The sequence below is a fragment of the Haliaeetus albicilla genome, chromosome 20 (assembly GCF_947461875.1).
Source record: "Haliaeetus albicilla chromosome 20, bHalAlb1.1, whole genome shotgun sequence".
Classification (NCBI taxonomy): Eukaryota; Metazoa; Chordata; class Aves; order Accipitriformes; family Accipitridae; genus Haliaeetus; species Haliaeetus albicilla.
Window position 1 is genome coordinate 18,767,111 of NC_091502.1, and position 20,663 is coordinate 18,787,773.

Consider the following 20,663-nt stretch of genomic DNA (forward strand, 5'->3'; position numbering starts at 1 on the left):
AAAACAAGGTGGGTTTACAAAATTCTTAAAAAAATTTTGCCAGAAACAGATTGCTTTGAATTTTCCACATTTTCTGAAGCACACACTACTACAAAAGTGTAATAAATACAAGTAATAGCATAGGTTTTACCAACATAGTATAAAAAATTTTGCTGCACATTTGTGAATACTGACTTCTGGTGAGGAGGACTGATGTATACTCACCGTAATAATACTTCTGCATCATGATATCCAATGGGATGAACTGGGATTTTGGGAATCCCTACACCTTCATTAACTTTATACCTGAAAGTGTACTCTGAGAAACCAGAACAAAATGTTAAGTTTATAGTGTTCTTAGCAACTTTCACCAAACTGGAAATACTTTTGAACAGTGCAGCCACACAGTAGCCATGAGCATGCATGAATTTTTAAATTCTTATATCATTTCTTAGATACTGCTTCTAGGAAACCAAAATGTAATGACAGAACCACAAACCCAATAGTGCATCTGCACAGCTGTGTAAGAGAAATCCCCACATTTGATGCAAGGTTAAATTTGCTGTCCATCCATATTATTAGATCTCCTCACAGGTGACTGTGGGAATACCAAGCTGGTGTGTGAGGTGAAGATGGCCCCTGTGCAGCCTGTGGGCAAGCTGCAGAAGACATCCACAGATGCATTTACCTATGTTGAAGATGGTCAATGTCTCTCTGAATCTGGTGGGCCAGACACACACAATCTATCCTATTTTTTCAGTAGGTTGCTGTCTTATGTTGTCTTATGCCCCCCAAAATGGTCACACAAGCCAGAAGCACCCCTGTATTCCCATCCCATCAGAAGACAGGACTGGTAGGCATCTTAGTTCAGACTGAGTTCAGGATGCCTACACGGACAAGACAAGCTCATGGTGCCAAGTTTTGAAAGACTCCAGGCTACTGTTATTTTTACTACAGAAATTTTACTCCCTGTAAAGAGGATTTTAAACTGTTTTTGTGCTTGGAATTTAGGATCAGCCAGGAAAAATACCTCCAAGCAAAGCTATTACTCCTCTTTGATGGTAGACTATAATCTAGTTTAAACTGGTCCTCTTGAGTAACACAGATATTTAAAAATGACTATAAATTCTCAGCCATTTTCTGCTGCTTCACAGTCTGTAAACTCACCCATCCTGCTTTTCTAAGAGTTACAAGGCTGAGATCATACAAAGAGATTTTCCTAAAAACTTACTTTCCCTGCCTAACTCAAAAGCAACCAGTTGAAATGACATACAGGTAGATCTTAGTCTGCAATAGGAAAATTAACTACTGCTAAAAATAATTTTAAGCAGCTTTTTTCTTTGCATCTGTACTGAAAATGGATGAATTTCTAGTGCCACAATAACTTTCAGCACCAGTTTATAAAGTACTTGATGGCCCAGGGTACAGATCTTTCACTCACCTTTTGCAGGATAACCTGGTGTTAGAGGGTCCCCAGCTCCATTCAGGTTTAACACATTCCCACGCTGGGCTCCTCCACCTGGAAGGTTCCAGCCATCTGGATAAGCATCTACTCCTGGGGCACAGTAGTCAGCAGGGTCTGAATAAAGTATGATCCCTTGGGCTCCTGCTAATATGGCATTTTTAACCTGTGAAATTATTTGCTTTTAGGAAATGCTTTGTTGGGTTTTGGTTTGGTTTTTTTTAATGCAGTAATAAATCTGAATGTTGCAATTTACTTCCATGGGGAAGTAGCTTTAGAAGTTTTATATATGGAAGAGTGAAAATGACCACAGACTCAGCAGGACAAACCACAGTGAAACATAGCACGTTCATTATTTGTGTCACACCTTTAGTCATACCTCAAGGCTATGAAATAAAGCAAAGGACATAAAACTGAGGCACAAAACCTGACCACTATCCCCACTGTCCCACTATCAGCAGTTTTGTCAGAGTTGTTGTCTAAAGTCAGAAGAGTTAGTTATTCAATCTCTGTGCTCCTTGTCAAATAAAGTACTGCAGTTCTATGGATGAAAGGTACTAAAACCCTTGGGTCTACAAACTACTCAGTTCCCTAAACTAATCTCTTGCAAGAACTGTCTAAGGAGTTTGCCATTATCTCAGTCTCAGGAGATTAATACATTCTTCTGTTTTTATTGTTTTAAAGTTATTCTTAGAATGCAGTCACAATGGATACATTGCAGACTTCCTTACACTCTTATGTTCCAATTTACAGCCCTCGTTATCTCCCACTGGCTCTATCATGAGCAGTGTGTGACCCACAGAGGAAAAAAGAAAACACAACCCTTACTTTGTTTCCTCTGAAGATTTTCCCATATCTGGCAATGACAATCTTTCCTGTACAGTTAATTCCCATTTCACGCTCCAGCTTAAAAAAATCTTCAGTACGGCCATAATTCACATATACCAGATCTGCCTGCACAGAAGAAGAAAAGCAGTTTCATGGCAACTGGTCATTCAACAAACACAATATCTGATTTCAGAAATAAACAGTTTTATTCACTGTGTATGATACAGTTATTTTTTTGCATTTCTACAAGTGAGATCCAGTGCCCATAAAAACAATAGCAAAAGATATACATAATATTCTATAGGAAGCCTTGGCTCAAACTGCTGACCTTTCTATATTATCCTGCACTTAACAGCAGCCCTATAAACTGAGTTCAGAACCTAAAACAATGTACTTTGCTAAACTGACAAAATTCTGTGGCCATGAAAAAATAGTGGTATTCCTTGCATATGCAAACACTCGCTATTATATGATTTCATTTATGCAATGCAGTGATGTCCCTGACTTGTTCCCTCATGATGAATTATCAGATTGAAGGACTTTTGTAGCCTTTGAAGACATTCACTTAATCCAAAATGTCTTCCAATTTGATTTATATGTTGCTATTTCTACTTAAGACTTAAGCAAGTCCTCTCCGTATGGTTGAGTAATGTGGAGTAATACCTGAGATGTATCCAACATTTTCCACAAAGATAAAAGCTTTTCACTTATTATGTGATTCAGAGTTCTAGCAATTTGAGAAAGCTTTTTTTCGTAATAGGAGACTTCTAACCTTCACACAATATGTGGCCTACCTGTCCTTAAGTGTTCTCTTATACTAATGGTTAATTAAAACTACTACAACAAATATTTTGAGAAGTTGGAGCAATCTATCCCAGCAAGTGTTTCACAAAATATGACTTCAGCTAATAATACTCTTACATAATCTTTTTTCTTACCTCTGGCACTCCTTGTGCTGAAAAAGCATTATATGGTGGTAGTATATCAGTAACATTTTCATACCCCTGTGGAGGTGGTTCAAACAATGATGTATTGAAAATCTATCAATAAATAAGAGAAGACTTTGGTCAGACGCTACCTCCAGGCACAAGTTTGTACACTAAGCTTGGTTATTGCAAATGATATGCTAGATTACATAAATTGTTAGCAAAAAATACAATTCTAACCAGCACGCATAAGTTTAAGCAAAAAACTAGCTAGTAATACATAGCTGAATTTTTGTAACAGAATGCAGATATGAATATAGAGAGGTAGATCATTTGTCAGAAGATGCTCATCAGTCACTGCCTGAACCTAAGCAAAGAAGTAGCTGAAAATTGCCAAGAGGCGGCGGCAATAAAAAGACACATAGTTCATCCATGCCAACACAGGTATTTTTTGTGATTACTTCCACCTGTATTATTACTCTTCTCTTCACCTCTTTGCTGGTTATGCTCCAGTTAAATGTGCTGCCTTTTATCACTATCTATTGTAACACTCACGTTGCCTCAAGATTCATGTGCACTTTTTGTCACCTTGTGAGATTATAGCTGAGAGATTGTTATGGGGTTTCTGGAAGAATTTCTCCATTCTTTCACCTCTAAGCTCATGTCACCCCCGAGCACATATTCTTTAGTTTCTGCCAGGGCTCTTCACCCCTATCTATGTGCTATGATGCTTCTCTAGCAGTCCCATCTCCTCTAGTCGCTCAGGCTCCTTGTCAGATTCTACATCTACTTCTTTATTCCCCTGTGTGTACAAAATGGAGAAGGTGACTATAGACCGAATGTTCATTATTATTTAGGAGACACCATAGGAAGCCAGTAGGATCAGGTTCAGATCAAATAAAAGGAGGTAGTACTTCATACAGTGGACAGTATCTGTGTGGCATTCCTTACCTCAGCATGTTGTGGAAGCAAAAATTGTACAGATGTTCAAGCAGAGATTGGATAGGTACTTGGAAGAGAGGTCTAACAAGGGTCACTAACTGGATAAATACTTGGAAAAGAGGTCTAATAAGGATTCTTAAAGAGACTAATTGCACCACGCTGGATTTTTTATCATATTATAAAGCACACGCTGGGATGACTGGGTGGGAGAACAGAGGAAGACCCTGTTTCTTTAAAGAAGTCTTAAACAAATATAGTTTAATCATTAAAAAGATCACCTCATTCCCTTGATCATCAATTACTGAGATGTAGTTTGGCTGCGTTTCATTTGGGTATGAAAGAAGCACATCATAATGAACGAGTTCTACTGAATCCAGTCCAAATTCCTTCCACTGGCCTTGAATTTGTTTGGCAAGAAGAAGATTCTGTTCCATTCCTGCGAGGTGAGGCAACTTGGTAAACGAGCTAGAATAAAACAGAAAATTACTAGTAAGCAGCAAATGCAGAGAGGCACAATAGTGAACAAGGATCAGTGTGTATAAAGCTTATCGTCAAGCCACATGCATGGAAAGTAAGGTCTTATGGTTAAAGTCTGGGCTGTATAACATGTTTGTTTATCAGAGTCTGCAACAGGATAAACACAAAATGTAGGGCAGAGGATCTTCCCTGAGGCCTTAAGATAAGTCAGCTGAACCTTTCTCTTTGCATAACAGAAATAGCCACATCTACACACAAGCAATGAAAATCAGTGTCAAAGACATTCAGCAAAAGAGTGTGAACAGTATGAAAGGAGCAGAAATAGATACAGAAAAGCTACACATTCAGAAAGAAGCCCTCCAAATAATTCTGGTATCTGATGATGGGTTTGTACATTGTTGGCATATCGTACTAATTAACTTGAAAATCATTACGTCAAATTACCTGCACGGATTTGTTCTTTTTTTCTTAATCAAAAGCTTGAATAATCAAAGCCTTCTTAACATTTACATCCAGATCAGATATAATACATAATGATGATAAATAGTCAGAAACAATACCCAGCCCTTCTGGCCTACCCTACACAAATCTGTCTACAATTTGTTTGGTCCACTGAACAAACGAGTTATGGTGAACGCTGATCAGTCAGTCGGGTACTAAGCGCCACCTTCGAATTCCCAACAGGCTACTTGTTAATGGCTGCCCCATTATGTCAGATACCATTAATTACCATTAATTAGTGGTACCAAATACCATGATTAGTACCACTTCAACATGTCAGTTCAGACTATTTTCAACCCATGTAACAGCTTGTTCTTCAGTATGCGCTTCCTCAGCTTCCAAATGAGAATGTCGCAGGAGACGACGTCCAAAGCCTTGTTAAAGTCAAGGATGTTACAGCCACCGTAATGCCTCCGCTCATCCACGTAGCCAGTCACTTCCTCACAGAAGGCCATCATGCTGATCATATAAACAACTAGTAAAGAAATGCTGACTGTTCCTAACTATCTTTGTGTCCTTCATGCGTTTGGAAACAGATTCGAGAAGGATGTTTGGTCACCCTTCCAGGGACTGAAGTGAAGCTGACCAGCCCACAGTCCCCCCCATGTTGACCTTGCCTTACTTAAAGATGGAGACATCAGCCCTTTTCAGCCACCAGGGATGTCTTTCAATCACCAGAACTTCTCATAGACAGCAGCCTTGCAATCATAACATCCAGGTCTTTCCTGTGAATCCCACCTGGCCCCCTAGATTTGAATCCATCTCGATTCACTAAGTAGACAACAACCTTCTGTTCTCTGCTGTTGTCTTTCCTTCTCTTTAAACTGTGCAGGTATGCACCGAGGTCTGGAAGCAACCTTTGCCAAAGCTTGTTGCCTGTCTCTTCTTGCGCTTTAATTCTCTAGAGTATTTTAAGTACCTGTTAATTCCTTAAGTACTCTAGTTTAAATACTACAAATGCCCTAAGTAAAAATATACTGAACAACACATGATGCCTTTTTTCAATTTTTCACTTCCAGTTTCATCCTTTCCAAGAGGAAATGCTAAGGTCAAAGTGTCTGTGTTTTCTGAGACTCATAGTTTGTTTTCCCCACTTCATAAAAACAGATTTAGTAGTCTGAAAAACTAAGAATATGGATCAAAATTCTCAAGTTCACATTTTTTATGCTTTTAAAAAACTTTCTTGATAGTGTATTAATTAATTTTTCTGCAGTTCCTGCTTTTTTTTGAATTTAGGAAAAAAACCCAAAACAGTGTGAAGCATTTGGCCTATCATCAAAGCAAGCAGATAAACGGATACCATTAATACCCTATGGCCAAGAAACTTTAGCATAATTACAGAGCTATTTTATACTGTCATCAGTCTCTGTGTTGCCTAGATTCTCACTCAAACATAATCTTCAGGAACTCTCCAATCTACTAAGAGCAACAAATACAAAATAAGATAAGGCCTAGAGACTTAAAAAGCTAATTGATGTTAGAAATGAAACCTTTTGGGTTTAGAATAAATGTAGAGAAATCAAATTTGTCAGTAATCCTTTGATGTTTGTGATACAGCTGCTGACTTACATGCTAAATACCAACATGTTACTAAGCAGAGATATTTGTTTACTTTTTCTGTGAATATATTTGTTCCTCTGTTGAAGATATAAATACATATAATAATGGGGGGTTTTTTTCATTTCCAGTGGAATACACAGCAAAACAAGAGAGTATTTCTATATCCCTAGCATTTTAGATGTTTTGAAAGAACCACATGGATGCATTAGGATGCAAAAAAGAATATTTAATAACAATTACATCATGCAAGACTTATCCAACCGTACACATACACTGCACATGGAGAGGGCTTTTCATCTTCTGAAACAGAAGACAGGTTATAATGGGATCTGGCCACACTAAAGGAATTATCAGTTGTAAGTATACATGCAAACTTTGCAGCATTTTTAATGCTACATTTAATATATTAATTTTCTACTTAGACTAGCTGCTCAAACTCAAAGTTTAAGGAGACACTGGGCAGATTATCAATCGAATGTAATTAATAGCAGTCAGTGTATCCCAAATAAAGTAAAATCATCTCAGTGTGAGACAAAGAAAAGTTATCCAGTGTTAGAACTTCAGACACTTGTGAGGAAAACCCAGACACTTACACTGCATTAAATCAAGACTACGGAAAATCATAATAAAAAAGCATGATAAGCACTGGCAGTAATGCAGCTTGAGGCAAGTACACTTAACAGTCCAACCATTCCAAAAAGGTAACTTCAAAAATGGGGACTGGGGGAATGGAAGAGTTGTGAGTCTCTCCCTTCTCCTTCCCCCAGACATTCTGTACAAACCAAATACTTCAAAAGCATCTTAACAGCTCTGCTTTCAGAGGCTGTTCTTTGGAGCTGATATTACCACTTTCTGGCTTTTTTAAGTGATAAAATTATTCAAAACCCAAGATGCACAGGGCTTACCGAAGGAATTGCTTGATGTTTTCTGCTTTCATCTCAGCCACAAGTTTCTGTCGCACATTTTGATAGACATCTGAAGAGTTGGGGTTTTTTTCAGTCGGTTTCGTAAACCATCCTGAAATACATTTGAGAAGCTTCCTGCTTAGCAAGAACCACAGTCCTCACCTATTTGAGCCCACATGCAACCTAAAGTACTAAAGTCTCATTAAAACCACGAGAATGAACAGGGCTTAGAGCACCCTCTGTCAGTGTTTGCTGGCTCAAACACAGAAATCGAGCAGAAAAATAAAATATACTTAATTGACTGAATTGCCAAAAAAGTGACAGAATTCAAACAACACACCCTAAATCTCTGCTAAATACAGTCCCCTTTTAAGGCAGATTCATCTCTCATTAATGTTAAACTAAAGTTTAAATGCTCAATTAACTGTCTCCAGTGTGAGGATTGAAGTCCTGATACTCATGATGAAATTCCCGTATTTAATTTATACATATATTTAAAAATATGTGTGTAAGCATAGTTAAAGTGAAGGTCTAGGACTCAACAGCCACCCTGCCAGCATTATAGTAGTTACAGATTTGGGGAAGGGTGGGGTTAGTCTATTTAATAATTAAAGGAATAAAGTTAACTGTGACCCAAGTCAGTTTTAAAAAGTTAAGGATTTTTCAGTAGCCATAAACCTGAAAGGAGAGACTATATCTATATCTATAACTATATGAATTTGACTTAAAAAGACCCCAAAACAACAAATCCTTTTATTATTATTATAGCTAGAAAACCCCAAACTGGGAAAATTGTCATAATAAAGCCAAGTATATGTGCTGTCACATGCACAATCTATATGACCTGTTAGACTTAAATGCAATTGTAGTAACAGTCTGAGCATAACAGTGATACTGGATTAGACCAAAGGTCCATCACGCCCAGCATCCTGTTTTGGAGCATGGCAAAAAGATGTTGTTCAGGGAAATGTATAAGAATAGCACAAGCATCAGAAATTTGCAGCTCAGGAATCTTCTAAATCAAACTAATGTTTTTTATATTTAGTAGCCCTCATGGATTTTTCTGTCATGCTTCAGCCTTAGGTGTGTGCTACACCACAAGTTTAAAAAGGACATAAGCAGACGTGCAATTTCAGACTTAAAATCAAATGCTGCAAGTGGCTGCAGAAAAGAATCTAATGTTCTAGTACAGTTCATCGTACATGATGAAAAATTCAGCAACTCCACTCTTGGCTGTCAGTCAAAACTCCTCCTCTACACTCTGCCCTTAATTTCTAAAATAGCAACTGAATAGGAGCATTTAAACAGATCTTCAGTAAAAATCAGGAAATACAAATAAAAAAATAATCCTGGAGGTTTTGCAGTCACAGAAGTCTCAAAGTCTTCTCTTAATCTCTCCTCTTTGACTGTCTGACTGCCTGTTATGGGAAGCTATCCATTCACCAGGGCTCATCCTGGGCTGAAGCACGCAGCCGTTATAGTCCTCGCTCCCTAAAGACCAAAATTGCTAAACAACCTCTTAGAAAATCAACGGGACGAATATTTCATAGCGTCCCTAAAAAGCAGTAAAAGCTCCCTGATGGGGAGTTAACCACAACAGGGGTTGCACGTAAGGATCTGCAGAGGGCAAGGGCTGTGGGCTGAGCCCCTGTGTCTCCGTACTCACCTGCAAGAAAGCCCAGCAAGAAACAGGCCAGCAGCCCGGGGCAGCTCAGCCATGTGCGGAGGGTGGCCTTGCTCCTGGCCATGGGGACACGGAGGCCGGCAGCTTTGCAGGCGGCGAGGAGGGCAGGCAAGCGGCCGCCTTCCTCCTCCTCCCTCTCCTCCTCCTCCTCTTCCCGCCCTCAGCCCCAGGGCTGCCCCTGGCTTCTGTGTTTTTCAGCTCTCTTTCTGCCTAACCAGCCTTAATCCCTGGATGACGATGACATGATTTGCTGAGTACAATAAAGCACGTCTCCATTTCTTAGTCTGACCCCACAAGACAGCTTGTGTGTAGCTGTGTGTGTAGCTCTGTAACAAGTATGCACCTAGACTGTGCACCAAGCAATGCATAAGTACTATCTTCAAAGCTAATTTCTACTAATTATCAGGACTTTCTAGTTTTGAAAGTTCCTGGTTTAGGCTTAATCACAATCAGTATTTGTTCTGGTGGAAGTGTCCAAGAGATAAAATGGAGGAACGGAAAACTTGTTTTCTCTTTACTGAGGAAGCACTGAATTGCTCCCCTTTGTAATCTGTGGTTACATTAATCCTTGGCAAGTGATGAATGCTTAGAGCAGCTCAGAATGCAATTTAGATTAGCCAATGGGGACACTTCCAGACGTCATCCAATTTGCAACTGCGAAAAGTTGCAAAATTATTTCCTATATTCTCTAGCTTTTTACAGTTTGGATTACAAGGTTCTTAGGATCAAGTTTTCCTAGTCTAATTCAGCCAAATCCATCTGTATCTCATGGGGAAGGACACAACTTCCGCCCAGGGAATAATCAAGATATTATCATAGAATCATCATATTTTGTACGAACTTACCCTGGCCTTGCACATCACTCTGTGCCGGTGAGCTCCTGCACAGCTACATGGAAGCCAAGACCGAAGTTTCTGGAACTGAGGACTTGCCCATCGGAGACCAGTTATCTGGCTGAAGATGGGAAAGTTCTTCTGGGAGCCTGGACATGCTCTGAGTTCTTACCACTTGCTCCAAAAGAGTCCAAAGTAGGTACATTTTGTGAAAGAAATGGAAGTACTCCAAGTATCAAAACTTCCTTAAATACACTAGGTTGCACTGAAAACATTCAGAAACAGCTGAAAAGACTAGTTAATGTCCTAATTATTTCATTAAGGCTTTTCAGAGATTAGAGAAGAATTACATCGCTCGGATATTCTGCACCAGTCACAGCCACTGTCTTAGGCATACGGCTGGATGTGTTTGTTCAAATGATAAGCACGTCCAGTTTTGTGATCTTTTTTTCTGTCATTTCCCAACTGCTCATAAGCCATCACAGATTCTGAACAGCAAGGACTTTTCACACCAACATCTCACTTGACATATACAAACCAGATGGAATTCCACCTACAGGACTTATAAAGAATGAGCATATTGATGTATTATTAGCATTTATATAGCACCACAGGTGTAGGACTGGCACATAATAGACAGTAAAGTGACAAGGGCTTTTGGAGATTACTATCTAAATTAGATCTCACATGATGATAACATCAGTGGAGGAAGAAGGTAAGAATAGCAACAGTGTTAAAGTATGAAATGTATTTATTTCTATGCCTATGTCTTTTTAAAGTGATAAGGGCATCATCAGCAATGCCGAGGTTGAACAATAGCAGGAACCGAGTGGCTTCTACCACTCAAAATACAGTCCTAGTACTATTAAGTTGTGGCATGTTCTTACATTCCATGGATTGGCCACTAGTGGAGTATATTATGTTCCATTTAAATGCAAGTATAACATACAGTATAAATCTATGCCTTGAATCACACACCCTCGACAACAGGACAGGGGCAGGAAATAAAATGAAAAAGCTCATGGGTTGAGATCAAGACAGGGATGTCACTTGCCAATTACCATCACAGGCAAAACAGTCTTGACCTAGGGAAAAATAGTTTAATTTATTGCAAATTAAAATAGACTTGGATAGTGAGAAACAAAGACAAAAATTAAAAAAAATCTTCTCTCACACTGCACCCAATTTTTCCAGCTTAACTTCTCCACTCCCAACTCCTCTATGCCACAGAGCTGCCATACATGACACAGGAGGCCTCCTGGGATCAGCCCAGATACCCTAGGATATCTAAAGTGTGCTAAGCCCCAGTCTGCACCGCTCCACGGCCTCACAGGCAGCTGGAAGTTCCCCACAGCCATGGACAGGGGGAGCTCCACGACACCTGCCTTCTCCTGCTGAAACTGACCTCGTAATAAAGTTTCTGATTTATGAACCCATTGGCTGGTTCTTCTGGTTTGTGTAGGTTTTTTGGGGAAATCTTTTGGGCCTTTCTTTATGATCCTTATTTCCTTACTATATTTTTTTTATATATATGTGTATAATATATAGTGTGCAATATATACACATACATAAATACACATGTATTTATACACAAAAAGTATATCTATGTATAAACAAATATAAATTTATACACATTTGTACTCACATGTATATATACAGAAATGTCTCTATATTCATCTGCATATTGTTCTATATGAGCACTTCCCAATCTAAAGGAAGCAGGGAGCCAATCAGAGGGTGCTCTGGGATAATGTGGTTATAACGATTTCAAAACATACCGACTGGTCCTGACGGTTTCAAAACATACTGACTGGTCCATCATAGAGAAGTATGGAAACCCGCAGGGCGCAAGCCAAGAGTCACGTCCTTAAGTCAGTCCGATGAGGAAGGATGTCGAGGGCATTCTGGGTTATATGGGCTCCACACAGACCTCACTACAAGGTCATTTGCTGACAAGTGCGCAACTAGGATGTTTTGCGCTTAATCTCTGGTAATTTTCATCTGAGGCCATCAAAGGAAAATTTTTCACTATCTTACCTGTTCTGTCTCAGACAACCTCCATTATCCATGGAATCCCTTCTAGATTCATATACAGATGCATATGGCTGCTATACCACTGGGAAAGAAAGTGACAGTCTTCATAAACCAGTCCTGCAAACTTATCCAGTCATATTTAAATCCACACTCTTTATTAGGCATAGAAAAGTAATGAACTTCACATATGTATTGCTTGAACAGATTACGAAATGACTGTGCAATCAACTGTTTTCAAGGAAGTTGGTCTCTTTGTCACAAATTGTTGTGGTCCTACTCCAGTGTTGAATAAAGCCACATTCTGAAACCTCCTATTTTCATAAATTGGAATATTTTGGTTCTTTGCAGACCCAAATTCTTGCAACATTTCTTCTTCTCTCCCAGCTGAATAAGGGACTATTTACTCCTTCTTTCATGGACCTGTTGGAGCAGGTCCAGAGGAGGACCAGAAAAATGATCAGAGGCATGGAACACCTCTCCTATGCAGAAAGGCTGAGAGAGTTGGGGTTGTTCAGCCTGGAGAAGAGAAGGCTCCGGGGAGACCTTATTGTGGCCTTTCAGTACTGAAAGGGGGCTTATAAGAAAGATGGGGACAGACTTTTTAGCAGGGCCTGTTGCAATAGGGCAAGGGCTAATGGTTTTAAACTAAAAGAAGGTAGATTCAGACTAGATGTAAGGAAGAAATTTTTTACGATGAGGGGCGTGAAACAATGGCACAGGTTGCCCAGAGAGGTGGTAGACGCCTCATCCCTGGAAACATTCAAGGTCAGGCTGGACGAGACTCTGAGCAACCTGATCTAGTTGCAGATGTCCCTGCTCATTGCAGGGGGGTTGGACTAGATGATCTTTGGAGGTCCCTTCCAACACAAACTATTCTAATCTATGAATTAGCTTGGTATGCTGTGGAGGCCAGTGTAAGCAGTGACATTACTACACAAGAATTTTTCTTGTCCTTTTTGCATCATATCTATTTTATACATAGATATTTGAAATTGCTTGCTGATACGTTGCAAAAGTACTCCTGAGCTATCTCATCTACACACTTCGTCGGAAGATGAGAAATACAGCATATAAATACCATTCACCCAGGCGAAACAGAAGTTTTGGCTTGATAACTGCCAGATGCCAGATGCTGCTGGCTTCCCTTTTGGAAGGAGGAACAGGGTGCAGCAATCCACATGCTTCTTAAAGAATGTAGGGAGAGACCAGAGAGCAGCTAGAACTAAGTCTTCCAAAAGAAGGGCAAGGGAATAAAGCAACCTCCTACTATACCAGCCTCTATTTTCCTCAGTGCCTAGGCTGGAAGCAGGGGTTCTTTTTAGCATTGTTTTGCTGCTCCTTTCTTGTCCCCCTCTTTTTGTTTCTGTACCTCCTTTACTTTCCCTTCGCTGGTACTACCAGTTCCAAGATATGCAGTATAAGGAATGCAGTATCTATCCTGCATGTTCACTGTTCTCTGAGTCTTGGGACATGACCTAAATAACCCACTATACACATTACTAAATCACAAAGACAAAGTTGTAGTATCATGTCTAACAAATGCTCCTCAGAATAACTGAAGCCAGAGAAAAATGAGCCTGCCATGGTGAGATCTGAAGTACTGCATGCCTGAAATGCAAAGTCACATCTGTGAGGAGGTGGAAAAATCTGCTCCGAACCAAACCTCACCTCACTCTTAGCTGTTGCTGAGCATCTCACTTAGCAGCCAAGGAGAGAGCTCAGAGCTGTTAAGACGGATCAGTATCCCCTAAGACTCATCTCTCTTTGAGTCACTTCTTGATCAAATCAAAACCATATCTATCAGCCCCCCTATTCTTTTACATGGGGCTTTTCCTGCTAGAACTAAGGTATTATCAGTGCGAGATACTGCTAAGACTGCTTCTCTGATAATAGTTGGGTATCTTATTCAATATTGAAAATGCCAACCTTAGCCTAAGTTTAATCAAAGTTAAGACTCGAGATAAAGCTGGTCCTAACTAGTCACAAAAATTACGCAAGACAAGCAATGTGAAAAGATTACTAGGAAACGAGATTTCTTTCCTCAGACCAGGTGACAATACTGGAAAAAGGTCCAAAACACAGACAAACCCCTGAACACACAGTACTTCTCCAAATTCGTATCACTTTTAAAACTAGCAAGAAAACCATCAGTTACTGCATAGGACTCATACCGAGCTGAGGATTGGTGAGAATTGCACATGTTGAGCGTGTAAACAAGAAGCTGAAGCTAGCAGAACTTGCAGATAGCTACATATACTCTACTTAGTTAAAAAAAAAAATACCCCTGGTAAACTAGATAAGCTCCAAAAATGGCAAAGATACACATGCCAAATGCCAAACTAGCATGCATTTGTTTGTTGAATGCATAATTATGCCACACAGCCCAATAGGCAAACTCAGCAACAGTACATAAAAATACATAATACATAGAACAAATGTCAGGGCTTGTAAATTGTAGGTTGTAGCTGCTCAGCAACTGGGCCCCAAGGGTTAATATCTGCAGCAAGAAAGATATGCTACTGTTGCACTGCTTGACCTATTGTTTGACTAAAGGTTGAACTTGTGGCTTGAGAGATCAAAGGGCCCTGGTTTGTGGGAAAGGCAGCTCTTGCAGGAAAAATGGCAACAGGGGAATGCTCAATCGCAATTTCAAATCAGTAGTTTACTTCTGACTCTGCCAGTTGCACAGTCCCCCAGAACTCTCTCACGGCCTCTGCAGTCTATCTGACTACCAGAGTAAAAGGGTAGCAGATTTTGATGCGTTGAGTTGGAGTCTGTTATCCTGAACTTCAGGGGTCCGTTATCAGATTCCAGTTAAAATAAAGTTTACATTGCTGGCAGCTGACAAGTTCAGCTTGCAAACTTTGACCCTTTCTTCTACAAGAGGAATGTACCCAGTGAGACAGAGAGAGAGTAAAGGACTGTGCATTGAACATAAACCAAATTGCATCTTCCAGCATGTACAAGAAATTTGTCAAGGAGACAGAGCCAACCTCTTCAGTGGTGCATGACAGGAGGATGAGAAACAACAGTCATAAACTGAAACAAGAGGATCTATCTGGAAATAAGGAAAAGCTTTTCAGTCATGAGGGCAGTGAACCACTGGAATGTGTTGCACAGAGAGGTTATGTGGTCTCTATCCTTGGAGACTTTCAAGACTGGACTTGATAAAACTCTGTACAACCTGGTCTGACCTTGCAGCTCACCATGCTTTGAGCAGGAGTTTGGACTAGAGAGCTCCCGAGTTCTCTTCCAACCCTATGATTGTGTGATATTCTTCTATTCATTGCAATCCCCTGCCCTGGGGAGCTGCTGTCCGTCAAGTGAAAGAATACAATTTACTCTGACTCCAGCTGTCAGAGTTTGCTGCTCTGCTCCACCACAGTATTGTTTGTAGTCCAGCAGCACATTTCAAACTGCTCATACAAGCAGAGATAAGCACAGGTCCCACCTCAAAGATCATGACTACCGGTGATTGCGCTGGTAGTCTCAGCTAAACCAACACTTGAACTAAGATCTGTGTTAACAGCATCTTAATTTAGAAGTTGTGCTGCCAGGTCAACAGCTTTTCCAGCCAAAGTAACATTGACATTGCTGTTTTCATGAAAGCAATGATTCATTTTAATACAAGTATAGTTTCTACCTTTCCCACACATGGGTATGCTTTTATTTCATTTGATTTAGACTCTTAGAGCATAGGATGGTCATTACATGGAGTTCTTTAGAAAATTTTGACAGCATCTAATTTGTGATCATATGATAGGAAGTACTTTCTTCAAAAAATACTGTTCCTTTTTCATTTCACCTGCAGATTCTTTTAATGTAATTGCTCAAATTGGAAAGGATGCTCTCAACAATGCCACAATGCCAGCTAGGTTCCTCCATCTGCTTACTAAATATTTCTAAACCTCGTCTTGTAATTAAGTCATCTGCTGCTGTATATAAGTCAATGACTCGGTGAGTTTGTCTGCAGTAACTGTAAAAGCCAAATGAGTGTTTCCAAGGAGCTGTCTGGAATTAGGACCTTAGTTCTTCCAAGTATTAATTACAGAATATTTAGAAAATAAAAGAACTGAAAGTTGATTATAGTAATAAACTCTGCTAACAGCCATCTCTAGCTGAAAACATCTGTAATTACATGAAAAACTGGCTCATGTTAGATGATCAATAAACTGTAAATTCAACATACTTAGTTTTGGGGTTTGTTCCTGAATTTTATTTTTTTTACTTAATTCAACAGTATTTGTTGGCCAATTACTATGGAATAATGTCAAAGCTTGAGAGCCAAAACAGCTAATCTGGTCAACAGCACTTGGCAGTGTTAAGAGTGAATTTCAACTTACTGTGTAAGTCTAGAAAAAAAAAGACTTTTTATGTTGTTTGATGTTCTACTTTGCTGAAGGAGAATTAGCACACAAACCTTATCTTGACTTCTTGTATAGGAAAGGATTTCACACTCAGGGCTTCAGTCAGCTAATAGCTATGCCGCTGAGATACCCTGGAAGTTCTAACAAAAAATACAGAAGCTTAAAAAGTAGTTATTCCTGTATCTGGCTTCTCATTGTCTGCCTTTCCTTAGTAGTCTGCTTCATAGCATACACCTCCTCGCTCATGTGGCTGGTTCAGACGTTTTTTTGAGTTTTAAGAATCAATGGACTGGAAATGTTTCTCAGTGCAGCTACACTTGCAAGAACATATTAATAGACAGTGCTTTTAACGCATATTACTTATCTATTTAACCATTGTTCCCCACTTGTCTGGTAGGAACTAGATGTCTTCATTTGCTGGCACATGCCAACTGGCCTCATTTTGTTCATAAATGTGAAATGTGACCCTTGCTTCTTTGTATCATCCTAGTAAATAAGTCACGTTAAAGGACATTTCTCAGTGCATACACAACTATTCTTTCATTTTTTGCTTACATAATCCTAGTGACACATATAGGAAACGGACAGTTGCACATGCATCCATGCATATATTTTGACATATGGCTTGGACAACTGGCTACAAATCATGTAGTTTCAGTAATTAGCTACATAGGCTTTGCCCTTTGCTGTCCAGTAATGACACCAGCAATTTCTGCCTGGCATAGTCTTTGAGGAACTGAAGGCTGCACTGGCTATATTTAGACTCCATAGAACACTGACAATAAGACGTGATTTAGGGAGAAGAATGTTCTTATGAGAATTTCCACATAAGTTCTTGAAGACTAAAAAGCATCTTTATTTTAAAAAACTGATCAAGAACTTCAGAAAGGGCCATAATGTGTCTCAACACTAGATGCTGCCACATCTAACTCAGGGCTTGCCAAACTAGACACCTGTGCTTCCTTCCTCACAGAAACGAAGGAGTCCAAGATACACACTTACAAGCACAGACAGCTTACCATGGAATACCTATCATGCTTATGACCTGCCACCTGTCTTCCCCTCTCTCAGTGAGTCCCACGTAAAGAAGCAAAGGTGTCTTAGCAGCTCTTGAAGAAGGTGTTGAACAAGCACAAATTGCAGCCCGGAATATTGAGGAAAAACAGAATGAGTGCTAGTTTGTTGTAACAAATTTGTACATTGTGGTGGCTTTCTGCAGTGGGGCCAGGAACATCCAAGTTGATGCTGGGTAAGCTAAGGATAAGAATCACAGTGGCTGTCTCCAGAGAAGTCAGCACCAAGTAATAGGCTTCTCAGAATGGAGATCAGAAAAGCTTCATGCTAAGTGAGTGGGGAAACACCCCCACCAATAGCCTGCAGCATAGGGTCTTCGACCTCAAATCTCTGATAAGAGACTAGGTTAGGGCTTGGGGAAAGAGCTGGACTCAGTCCATCTAAAGATATTCTTCTCTTACAAAATTAAGCAAAGCTCCATTTGCTTTAAAAATTCAACTGCTACAGGTTGTGGTTTGCGCTGAACAAAGATGGGCCACAAAGCAGACCCAAACCTGGGAGACAGCACTGGACAGTTTGAATCCCACCTTACCAAAACATGATGTAAACCATGGTGTTACAAGCAGCCTTATGGGTGCTTCCTCTCTCTGGACCAGTTAGCCTTGAATTTTTCCTGTGAAGGGGAGCAGAGTCAATAGGAGAGAGAGAGAGAGAACTTATGTTCCTGTATCCTATTCCCCACAGTGGTTAGGGGACAGCCCACAGATTTTTTTTTTTTTTTTAAATGGATGTTGCTGTAGTTTAAAAGTGTAACCGTCTCTATTTTGTGAGATCCTGGGCCCTGACATTGTGTATTATCTGCTAGCTATTGCCAAAAAGGGCCCTAATTAAACTTAAATGAAACAATGCTATGGTTTGGACAGAGATTAAAAAATTATGTCTTCTGGGCTGAGAGAAAAAGTTGCTGAGGAAGCTTATAGGTCATTTAGGGAAAGATCTCCACAATTTCTGAGTTTGGGGCTTCAGTTCATCCTCCTTAGCAATAGAAAAATACTCTTTCTGTATCCACCTGGTCAACAGAAGCTGTTTATTACTGCCCCCCTCTGTGTGTGGATTTGTGTTATCATTCCCTTGATTGCTGCATACAAAATCCTCTAGGTTAACCTAACTGATGATCTAAACTAACCTGGCTAATTTTGCCAGAGGTGGATTATAGACCGTCATAATGAATTCTCCATTGGCAAAAGGAACAGTGGAGCAGCCAGTAGCGACAAAACAGTTAGAGACAGCAATGTCTCCCATCAGCAGAACTAGATTTGGGGGAAGACATGTCTCCATGGTTTTACTCCAATCACTTTCATAAAAATGTGAAAATAACTGGGCAATAACTGTGGGTGTAAGAGCATTTCCCATTATCTGGCAAACTATTATTTTATGAGAAAGACTAACAGTTATGTAAAGAAATTACTTAATTAGTAACTTTCCTAAAGGATTTTAATGTGAAGAGTAGAAATATTTATGAATAAATGAGTTCTTATGGAAAAGAAAAAAAATCTACCACGACACTGAAAACCATCAGATCATGGGACAGTCTTCTAAGACATGGTAGAGGCCTCAGCTAAAATGGCAGATCAAATTACACAAAATATTTGCCGTGAGAGGGGTCAGTAATCCTCCAGTGGCAGAGTGTCAGATGAAGGGATCTGATTTTCCGAGTCTTCTCTGTCTGATCATCCTTGTCCCCTTGTAGCCTTTTGAGCAGTCTGTCATAAGAGTAAGCTGCACACCAAAATTAGAAATATGGACTCTACAAAGATGGTAATAATTTGGTATCCTTTTGAACTAAGGACATGATGAATTTTCTTTGCTTCTAATTGTCTTCATATTAAAAATACCTTGATATGGACAAGGCATAGCAGATTTTGGATAAAAGAATAAAAGAAGGTCTTAATCTCGAATGACACATTTTGTGGGATGATTATACATTTGACAAGATGTATTGCCTTGTTTTTACTCTGGTGACTAGAAGGCTTCTTGCTTAATTTTATTTGCAAACAGCTGCAAGACTCAGCATGTGAAAAAAAGAATGTCATGGATGAGTATTCTGGGCTGGCTGCCCAAAACTTGTTATGGTCATTATACATCCCGCACACGGTATGTGACAGTCTTCCCATCTTCATATGTGATTCTTTGTGTAAAAGGAGAGCTGAAAGGCCTATCTTGGAGTATAAATATGCAACTCTAAGGTAAATAATAAAAAGTCAACAACAAAATTAGAAACTGATAGAAACATGAAACGACTTCTGGTTTCCTGATGCACTATGAAGACTGCTATAATAATCAAGCTAGAAAAATTCAAAGCTCTGAAAATAAATCCAGTGGTTAGAATTCTTAAAACATGAAGCTGAGAGAAAACATGAAGCTTTTTCACTCTCACTTCACAAGATATCTAAAGCCTGAGTTCTCCAAATGGAGTACATTACCTTGTTAACATTGCTAAATGCATTCCACTTGGGTATATTATTTGCAAAGAATAATTTTAGATTTTGTGATCTTTGCAATAATCTTCCTAGTGTTTTTAATTGCTCTGTTCTCAAGGCTTCTGCAAGCTGTCATATGTAGTCTTCATTGACGATTATGTTGTTGATATTTATGCTACTTCTTTCAGTGTTTCTGCTGCTGCCTGTACAGTGAAGGCTGCAATGGAAATCTGCCTCCTAACTTCGTCCCAGGCTTCGTGTTGATCAGCTTTGTTTTTAATGTCAAACATGGCATCATAGATCCCTGGGAATGATTCTCCTGCATACTTGTTATGGCTGCTTGGAGCAAAGACAACATGTCTGTAGGGAAGTTGAGGGAAAAAAACAACAATATCCTGCATTAGGAAAATAAAACATTTTATAATGGATAAAACTAATCTGTTTCTGTATCATCTGTTGAATTCTTGACACTAGAGATGTAAATAAGTAAGATTATTGCAGCAATAATAACTATAATCTCCGAAGCAAGAAAATAACATAAGCCACATTATTCCATGTGAATTCCAGAACTTTATAGCTAGGAAGACTTGAGATAAAGTTGACTGAAATATTTTCCTTTCCCTCACTTTAGATGAAATGGAAAGATAAAAAAAAAAACCAGCTTCTTTTCT

The 20,663-nt window shown here is 39.5% G+C and overlaps 2 protein-coding genes across 8 annotated transcripts in view; both read right to left on the reverse strand.

Moving 5' to 3' along the window:
* Window positions 1-16,089, reverse strand: part of LOC104317591 (N-acetylated-alpha-linked acidic dipeptidase 2) — a 42,823-nt gene extending 26,734 nt beyond the window's left edge. For 2 of the 7 annotated variants that reach the window (XM_069808417.1, XM_069808416.1), the window contains exons 1-7: window positions 9,247-10,086; window positions 7,581-7,692; window positions 4,416-4,602; window positions 3,208-3,309; window positions 2,270-2,395; window positions 1,421-1,607; window positions 205-298 (exon numbers count right to left, since the gene is read on the reverse strand). In XM_069808417.1, the coding sequence (XP_069664518.1) occupies window positions 205-298; window positions 1,421-1,607; window positions 2,270-2,395; window positions 3,208-3,309; window positions 4,416-4,602; window positions 7,581-7,692; window positions 9,247-9,328 (890 nt within the window). In that variant the 5' untranslated portion in view covers window positions 9,329-10,086. Of the gene's footprint in view, window positions 1-204; window positions 299-1,420; window positions 1,608-2,269; window positions 2,396-3,207; window positions 3,310-4,415; window positions 4,603-7,580; window positions 9,218-9,246; window positions 10,090-10,109 lie in introns of those variants that run through there. The other 5 variants (XM_069808420.1, XM_069808418.1, XM_069808422.1 and 2 more) reach the window with 5 other exon arrangements.
* Window positions 16,090-18,988: 2,899 nt separating this feature from the next.
* Window positions 18,989-20,663, reverse strand: part of LOC104317592 (putative N-acetylated-alpha-linked acidic dipeptidase) — a 31,719-nt gene continuing 30,044 nt past the window's right edge. The window contains exon 19 of the mRNA XM_069808415.1: window positions 18,989-20,352. Within this exon, the coding sequence (XP_069664516.1) occupies window positions 20,163-20,352 (190 nt within the window). The 3' untranslated portion in view covers window positions 18,989-20,162. The remainder of the gene's footprint in view (window positions 20,353-20,663) is intronic.